Source organism: Neopelma chrysocephalum, unplaced genomic scaffold, assembly GCF_003984885.1.
Source record: "Neopelma chrysocephalum unplaced genomic scaffold, ASM398488v2 Primary Assembly neopelma1_104201, whole genome shotgun sequence".
Taxonomy (NCBI): domain Eukaryota; kingdom Metazoa; phylum Chordata; class Aves; order Passeriformes; family Pipridae; genus Neopelma; species Neopelma chrysocephalum.
This window is the reverse complement of record NW_020927155.1, coordinates 359-9,337: the sequence shown is the minus strand read 5'-3', so window position 1 is coordinate 9,337 and position 8,979 is coordinate 359. Positions and strand designations below refer to the sequence as shown.

The window sequence follows — 8,979 nt, the reverse complement described above, 5'->3', positions numbered from 1 at the left end:
CCCCGGGACTGTCCCCAGGCTCAGCATCGGGGACCCCCGGCCCCCCGTGACTGTCCCCAGGGCCGTTTCCCCCGGTACGTGTGGGGGTCTCACAGCATCCCCCCCCCCAGACCCTTCACCCCAGCGCCCCGCGGGCACACCCGGGGCTGCCGGGGACCGGCCACCCCCCCGTGTCACCCCCCTGGCCCCCCGTGTCTCCTCACACCCCCCGCGTCGGTTCCCTGCAGCCATCCTGGAGTCCGGGAGCAGCGAGGAGGAGGAGGAGGAGGAGGAAGAAGAGGAGGATGCAGAGACAGCTACGGGACAGGTATCGCTTCCAGAATCGCTTTCCATCGGATTTCCCCCTCCCGCCCCCGGAACTCGGGGAGGGTGAAGGGCGGGTGCCCCCCGTGTCCCCCCCCCATCCCGGCTGGGTGTCTCGGCTCCGGGGGCTGAGGCTGGGGGTGGCACAGGCACAGCATCCCCAGCGCTGGCAGCGTCTCACCGGGACCTGGCAGTGCCCCGTGGCAATGGAATGCCAATGGAATGCCAATGGAACGCCAATGGAATGCCGTGCCAGTGGAACGTCTCACCAACTCCGTTCCCTGCTCTGCCAATGCAATGCCCCGCCAGCGGAATGCTGTGCCAACACGAGGCCATGCAAATGGAATGCTGTGCCAGTGGAATGCTGGTGCCAACACGAGGCCATGCAAATGGAATGCCGTGCCAGTGGAATGCTGTGCCAATGCCGTGCCACACCAAAGCAGGGCCATGCTGATGCCATGCCAATGGAATGCTGTGCCAATGCCATGCCAAAACAGTGCCCTGCCAATCCGTGCTGTGCCAACGGAATTCCACCCCGGTGCCACGCCATGCCATGTCCTTTCCGTGCCATGCCAAAGCTGTGCTGTGCCAATGCAATACCCTGCCAGCACCAAGCTAAGCCAATGGAATGCTGTGCCAGTGGAATGCTGTGTCAACCTGGCTCCTCATGCCCGTTTCTCCCCCAGCTGCACCCACTCCTCGGCCCGGAGCTGGGCGATGCCGAGGGGCGGCTGGCACAGCTCGAGGAAGGTGAGCCCTGTCCCACCCCCGTGTCCCCCCCCCCCGTCCCCCCCCCCCGTCCCCCCCCCCCCTCCCCCCCCCGCTCCCCCCCCGGCACATCCCTGTAGGGGTCTCGGGGCAGCTGCAGCCCCTCACAGGCCCTGTCAGTGACGATGCCAGCGGGAAAATCCCTGCCCTGGCACAGAGCCGGGTGCCAGCCCTGCTCCTGGGTGACCCGGCTGGGCTCTGCTGGCCACTGGGCGTGGGTGGCCATGGGCAGGACCCGCACTGGGGGCCTGGCAGGCACCTGAACCCCCGTGTGCCCCCGGCAGCATCGCAGGCACTGCTGGCAGAGCTGGAGGCGCTGGAGGCGGAGGTGGAGCTGGAGCGGCTGTGCCGGCAGCGAGTCCAGGCCTTCGCGGCACAGGTAAGGGGGGGCAGCCACCCCACCACCCTCCCCTGGCAGGGACAGGGGTGCCAGAGCATCCCCCCGGCGCGGCCGGCTCGGGGGGTGCGGTGGGAACCCCGACCCTCTGATGGGGGATCTCTCTCCCCCCTCAGGGGCAGCAGGAGAAGGCGCGGCCGGGGTGGCTCAGCCCTGTCCGGACACCCGAGGGGAGGACACCCGAGGGGGTGACCGCGGAGGAGGACCCCGACCCTGCCCCGCGCTCTGGGCAGCAGCTCCCAGGTGAGCCGGGGGGGTCCCAGCCCAGCCCATCCCATCTCATCCCATCCCATTCCATCCCATCCCGTCCCCAGGGGTCCCCTAAGCCCGGCTCGGCCCGGCGCCGCCGTTCGGGCTGTGCCTGAGCCCCGTCCGGGGTTAAACCCGGCGAAGGCGACACCGAAACGAGCCGCGAACGGCGAAGGGAAAGCGCAGCTCCTCCCGCTTCCCCTTTCCCATCCCGTTTTCCCGCGTCAGCGATTCCGGCTGTTCGCAGCCTGCGGGAGCCGGGGGGGGGCTGGGGGAGCACCCCTCGAGGGGCTGCACCCCTGGGAGAGGTGCCCTTCTGCGGGGAGGGAGCCCCGGGGTCACCCCGTTCCCTCCAAACCCTCCGTGTGCGGGAGATCCTCGGACTCCACCCCTGGGCTCACCTTTGGGGTCACACTTGGGGTCACCCTTGGGGTCACCCTTGGGGTGTTCGGGGTGCTGAGCACGACCCCGGGGGTCCCGAGGGTCTCACCCCCGTTGCCAAATGCCCTTCCCTCCGGGTCACCTCCCAGATCCAGCTTCCAGCAGGGCCCCTGGTGACACGGCAGGGACAGGGGTGACCTGGGGACTGAGTCCACCCCTCGCTCCCCCCTTTCCCATCCCTCGCGCCCCCCTTTGCTCCCAGACCCGCAGGAGCGGCTCTCCCGGCTCCTGGAGCAGCAGGAGGAGCTCACGGGGCAGGTCCGGGAGCTGCAGAGGCAGAACCAGCACCTGCAGGCCCAGGTACCCCCCGGGACCCCCGGCCGGGCAGGACCCCCCTCCTCCTCCTCCTTCCCTGTCCCCTCCTCATCCCCGGGGCTCCTCGCTGAGCTCAGGGCAGGGGTTTGGGAGGGAAGACCCCCCCTCTACAGCCCCTGATGTCCCGGGGGGGTGGGCTGGGCACGGTGGGACCCCCCAGTGAACCCGGGGCTGAGGGGGGGGGCTTGTCCCGGCACAGCTGGAGCTGGAGCAGGAGGAGCGGCAGCGCCTGCGGGCGGCCCTGGGCACCAGCCAGCGGGCACTGAGGTCCTTCAAGAGAGGTGAGCGGGGTCCCCACGGCCTCTGCCCAGCCCCCGGCAGCTCCCAGTGCCGCCAGTGCCACTCTGTCTGGCAAACTGGTGCAGCCAAAGGCCGGGAGCTGCGGGGGTATGGCCGGGGAGGGGGTGTCCCACCCGCGGGGGGGGGGGCGGCGTGAGGTTTTCATGGGGGTCCCGGCCCCCCCCCGACCCCCGCTGTCGCCGGCAGTGTCCCAGATCGTCACCCAGGATTACTGGGAGGCGCTGGAGCAGCTGGAGCTGGAGCAGGACCTGCGGCTCCACGCCGAAGCCTTCGCCCACGAGGTGCCCGCAGAGCCCGGGCGGTGCTGGGGGCGGGGGGCACCCCTGGGGGGGTGGGAGAGCGGGGGGGGTGCTTGTCTCAGCATCCCTTGGCACCCCGGTGCTCGTCCCACCCCGCTGGATCCCGGGTTGGGTGGGATTCTCCCGGGCACCCACCCTGGCACGGGGCCGGGTGGGGTTTGTCCCCAGCGCCCCCAAAGCGCATTTCGGTGGCCCCGGGGGGGTCGGTCCCTCGCTGAACCGGCCCCGCGGGCAGATGCTGGTGCAGCAGAAGGAGGCGAACAGGCAGAGCTCGATCCTGCTGCGGGACGGGCCCGATGCCCGGGTGGTGGCCGCGCTGCAGGAGCTGGGACGGCTCAGCCGGGAGCTGGAGGAGACCAGGCAGGAGCAGCGGCAGCGGGTGAGGGGCTGTCCCCGGGGGTGGGGGGCTGTTCCTGGGGGTGGGAGCCTGTCCCCGTGGGTGAGGGGCTGTCCCCGGCGGTGGGAGCACATGGTGTGAGGAGCAGGGCCGGGTCCCGGCTCGGCCCTGGGGCCGGGGGTGGGTCCGCTGGGTGCGGGAACCGGCTGGGACTGGGATCAGACCCCTCCATCCCCGCTCCCTGTGCCCACCCTGGAGAGGTTCTTCCATGGATTTCCACCAGTGCATTTCAGGTCCCACAATGGGGCTGCCCCACACACTGGGAGTGCTCCATCACCCAGCAGGATTTCTCCTAAAAGCCGCCTAAAGTTCCTGCCAAGGGGCCGATCTGTGGGGCTGTGGCACATCCCCGCCCCGGCCGGGCCGGCCCGGGGGTCCCCCCAGCTCCCGGGATCCCCCATCCCGCAGGTGGAGGAGCTGGAGGAGCAGCTGCGGATGCGGCCGGAGCCGGAGGAGCTGGATCGGGCCCGGGAAGCTCTGGCTGAGGCAGAGCGGGAGAAGCTGGAGCTGAGGAAGAGGCTGGAGGAGGCCGAGGGGCGGCTGGGGGGGCTGGAGGAGGAAGGTGGGTGCTCTGCCCCGCGCGGAGGGAGGACGGAGGTGCCCGCGGCCGGGTGGGCTCGGGCTCCGAGGGTCACCGGCCCCAATCCCACCCCATTCCAGTGGGATCCCTGCGGGAGAAGCTGGCCCGGGACCCTCCGTCGCAGAGCCGGACCCCCGAGCCCCCGCCGCCCCCGCCGCTGCCGCCGCCGGGCCCCGCTGTCCCCGTGGAGTAGGTGACATCGCCGGGCACCTCCGGACACCTCCCGGGCACCGCCCCAGCAACCCCGGGGGCTGCCGGCGTGGGGCTGCCACAGGGAACACCGCGGGATGGGGGAAAACCTGGGCCCACCCGCCCCTCGTCTGTCCCCGAGCCGTGTCCGGCTGTCCCCGATCTGTGTCCGAGCCGTGTCCGGCTGTCCCTGGGCTGTCCCCGGGCTGTCCCCGGGCTGTCCCCGAGCCGTGCCATGCTGTCCCCGATCTGTGTCCCGCTGTGTCCAGGCTGTCCCCGAGCCGTGCCGGGTTGTCCCCGAGCTGTCCCCGAGCCATGCCGGGCTGTCCCCGGACTGTCCCTCAGCTGTCCCCGAGCCGTGTCGGGCTGTCCCCGATCTGTGTCCCGCTGTGTCTGGGCTGTCCCAGAGTCGTGCCCGGTTGTCCCCGAGCTGTCCCCTGAGCCGTGTCCGGCTGTCCCTGAGCTGTCCCCGGGCTGTCCCTGAGCCGTGCCGGGCTGTCCCCGATCTGTCCCCGAGCCATGACACGCTGTCCCCGAGCTGTGTCCCGCTGTGTCCCTGGGCTGTCCCCGAGCCGTGTCCGGGCATCGTCCCCGGCGGGAGGTGTGGGATGGGGGGGTCAGTCCCCAGCAGGGTTTCGGTGGCTGGGGGTGTCTGGCCGTGCTGGGGGTGCGGCCGCCCCTCTCTGGGGGGGCAGTGGGCAGGGTGGGCTGACGGGTTTGGGGTGAGGGGGCAGCTCTCACCCTCCTCTCCCTTGCAGCCCCCTCGCCGCCATCAGGCAGAGGAAGGGGGTGGCAAAGCGGCAACACGGTAAGTGCCGGGGGGGGCTCCCGGTGCCGGGGGGGCCCCACAGCGCCACGGGGATGGGGGACCCCCGGGCAAAGGGAGGACGGGGTGGGAGAGGCCGATTTGGGGTTCGGGGCGCCCTGCAGACCCCGCCCCCCAAAGGAGGGTGCTCAGCACCCCTGTCCCGCCCGGCACAGGGGGGAGATGGCCCTGGCAGGGTGGGACCACGCTGGGCCACGGCCAAGGGAGGGACCCCGGGCATGGGGGGCTGCGGGGGGGGGGGATGTCATGAGCTTGGGGGGACTCAGCGTGGTGGTACCTGTGCAGGTAACCCGGAAGCCCGGGATGTCCCAGCCCAGGATGTCCGAGCTCGGGCCGTGCAGGAGATGATGGAGAGGATCAGGAGCGGGGTGGTCCTGCGGCCAGCCAAGGACAGGGCACACCTGGGCCAGGTAGGCAGGGATGGGCCCCAACAATGTCCCTGGGCGCTCCTGGGACCGGGGCGGGCTTGGGAAGCACCGGCAGCCCCAGGGAGGAGCAGGAGCAGCAGGATGAGCCCCCCCATCCCCGTCCCTCCCCTCCCAGGACCCGGTGGCCGGGAAGCGGAGGAGCGCGGTGCTGGAGCTGCAGGGAATCCTGGTGAGCGGCCCCGTCCCACGGGGGGACACCTCTCCCACCGCCCTGGGGGGGTCCCCGTGCCCGGTGTGACCCGTCAGCCCCTCGGCCGTGTCCCAGGGTGCCATGAGGAGGCCGGGCCGGAGATGCAGCGGGCGCCGGGGCAGCGCCAAGGGCCGGGACCGGCAGCTGGAATCCATCCTGCAGCGGCGGCGCCGGGCCGTGGATGCGTCCGTGGGCACCTCCACGGGCACATCCACGGGCATTTCCACGGGCACCTCCAAGGACACCTCCACGGGCAGCCGCAGCCCCCCCGCACAGGAGCAGGCCGGGGCTGTGAGCGGCCCAGAGCCCGGTACGGAGCAGGGTGGGATGCAGGGCTGGGGCCGGGTGACCCTCCTGTGGAGCGGGAACGTCCCCGGGGAGCGGTGCAGAGGTGACACCCAGCCCTGTCCCCTCTCTGTCCCCTCTCTGTCACCGCTCCCGGGCTCCCCCACCCCTCTCACCCCTCTCTCCCTCCGTCTCTCCCCAGGGAACACGGACACGGCCCCGGCCGGGTGCCCCCCCGGAGGGCAGGGACGGGGACAGGGTCCCGTTCAGGCCCCGGGTGGGTGGTGGCCTCCCCAGGACGCGTCCCCCGAGCCGCCGGGCCGGGGACAGCGGGAGCCCCGGGCAGGAGCAGGAGCAGGAGCAGGAGCAGCTTCCCACGGCGCTGCCAAAGCCTCCCCAGCCCCTCCCACCCTCCTTCTCCAGCGGTTCCTACCCTCCCGGGCTTCAATGAGAGAGAGGTGGCCCCGTGTCCCCGCGTGTGGCGTTGTCACTGTGTGCTGGCCCAGGGGGTGGCAGCGGGACGGGGCTGGGAATGGGACTGGGAATGTGCCTGGGAATGTGCCTGGGAATGGGCTGGGAATGGGCTGAGAATGGGCTGGGAATGGGCTGGGAATGGGCTGGGAAGGGGGTTGGGAATGGGGGTGGGAATGGGGCTGGGAATGGGCTGGAAAGGGGGCTGGAAATGGGACTGGGAATGGGCCCGGGAATGGGCCCGGGAATGGGGCTGGGAATGGGGGCGGGAATGGGGCTGGGAATGGGCTGGGAATGGGGGTGGGAATGGGGCTGGGAATGGGGGCGGGAATGGGGGCGGGAATGGGGCTGGGAATGGGCCGGGAATGGGGCTGAAGCTGCTGCCAACGGGCCCTGGAAAGAGGCCTGGTGGGACCAGAGCAGGACACGGGATGGGAAGGGATGATGCTCTTCAGCTCACGCTTGGTTTTAAGCCTTGGGGTCCCCCGGGAGATGGGTTTTCATGGAATTCCAGACTGGTTTGTGTTGGGAGGGACCTTAAACCCCACCCAGTCCCACCCCCTGCCATGAGCAGGGACACCTTCCACTAGCCCAGGCTGCTCCAAGGGAGGAATTTCTTCCCCCAATCCCCCCCATCCCTCCCCTCCGGCCGTGGTCCTTCTCTAACACAACACGATACTAAAACCATTTATATTCACTTGGGTGTTGGAGCAGTTGGGGACAGGCAGGACTGTGGCTGCTCCCAGCATCCCCAAGGAGGGGACAGATCCCTTCCCATGGATCCACGGTCCCCCCATTCCCTGGGAACAGCCAGGACTCGTGGCTGTCACAACACTCCAGCACTTGGCTTTTTCCATCCCTTTTTTTCCTGCTCCTTCAGTCGAACTGAAATATTTAAGGTGTGGAGCAACTTCCCCTAATTCCACAGCTCCTCCTCCTCCCTCTGGACTGTCCAGACACCCGAGGGCTGCCCTGTGGGAAGCAGGCATGGAGAGGCCTCATCCCTGGAGCTGGGAAAGGCGGCAGAGCCCCAGGAGCAGCTGGGAGCGCTCGGGGGGTCGGGGCTGGAGTGACCCCTCTCCTGCTTCCTGAGTGCCTCCAAATCCAGCTTTTTGGGCCATTCCCAGCCCCAGCTGCTCTCACCTCTCCCCCCCTCCCTGGCTCAGCACCAGGGAAATGTCAGGGCCCAGGCAGGGAGACTCCCCCCCGTGCTGCCCTTTCCCTGTGCCCGCTCCGTATCGAGTGAGCTCCTCTCCCCTCATTACCCCCTCCAAACATCCATGAAAATCAATGATCCCGCGGGATGGGAGAGCCAGGAGCAGGCAGAGACGCCTCGGAGAGCAGCTGTCTGGGTATTAATCCATGACTCTTAAGTGGAATCATGGAATGTGGGTGGGAAGGGGCCTTAAAGTTCACCCGGTTCCACCCCCTGGGACACCTTCCCCTATCCCAGGTTACTCCAAGCTCCATCCAACCCGGCCTTGGACACTTCCAGGGATGGAGCACCACTGCCAGGGGTGGGGCATAATCACAATAACAATCAAACCCTTCATCCAAGTGGTAACTCCCACCTTGTTTGAAGCTGGAGCACCTCCCAACCCCTTTGTGGCTGGACCCTGGATCCTTCCTACCTTGTCCTGGTGAATAACCGGAGATTTTCCATCTTATCCCCCCAAATTTCCCATGTTCCCTGCGTGTCAGGGGGATGTTTTGGCCCAAGTTGGGCTCCTGAGGGTGTGTTTCCCCCCAAAGCTCCCTGCTCAGGGCAGGGGATGGATCCCAGCCTGGTCCTCGCTTCCCTGTGGCCTTTCCTTCTCCTTTCCCTCGTTAAACATTGATGGGGTTACACAACTTCCCTGAAATCTGGTTCAGCTCGAGGAAAGGAGTGTCCTCAACGTGATCCAGGCAGGAAAAATGGACTTGGCAGCTGGAAAAACACAAGTAACCAACCCTGGCTCCTGGCTGAGTGGTCGGGAAAATGGGGATTAAGAGGGATCAGGAGGGACACGAAGGCTCCTGATCCTCCTCATTTCCATCCTGGTCCATCCCTCCCCTGTGCTCCTGTCACGGCTCTCCAGGAGTTTTCCATCCCTCCTGCATCAGGTTCAGAGGGAGAAAACCACACCCTGTGAACCTTGGAGCAAAATTCCAGCCCCTGGGCTGGACAGCAGCTTTTCCAACGTATTATTTCCTAAAATCTCCAAAATTAATCGTTATGCACAGAGAGAGATTCCTCCCGTGGCACCAACTCCATCCCTGGAAGTGTCCAAGGCCAGGCTGGACAGGGCTTGGAGCAACCTGGGCTATGGAAGGTGTCCCTGGGTGGGATTTAAGGTCCCTTCCCCCCCCCAAACCATTCCAGGATTCCATGAATGCTCAGGAGCTGCCACATCCAGCCTCTCCAACAGGGCAAACTTCTCCCACGAGCCATTTTCCTCAGAAACTCCTCCCAAAGCTTTCCTGCCCCGTGCCCCTGCACTGGTGGATCCAGGGAATTCCTGTGTCCTGGCACAGGCTGAAGGTGGCCAAAAACACGGGAAA

General features: G+C 68.0%; 1 protein-coding gene across 1 annotated transcript; it reads left to right on the top strand.

The window, feature by feature from the left end:
* Positions 1 to 110: 110 nt before the first annotated feature.
* Positions 111 to 6,418, top strand: LOC113962083 (shootin-1-like; the record flags this gene model as incomplete). Its single annotated transcript, XM_027672896.1, has 15 exons — positions 111 to 307; positions 990 to 1,053; positions 1,356 to 1,450; positions 1,585 to 1,711; positions 2,361 to 2,458; positions 2,673 to 2,754; positions 2,960 to 3,054; positions 3,308 to 3,451; positions 3,878 to 4,031; positions 4,130 to 4,238; positions 4,997 to 5,046; positions 5,350 to 5,474; positions 5,608 to 5,661; positions 5,758 to 5,973; positions 6,170 to 6,418. Coding segments are annotated over 15 exons (1,859 nt in total), but the record flags the coding sequence as incomplete, so codon positions are not given.
* Positions 6,419 to 8,979: the final 2,561 nt, after the last annotated feature.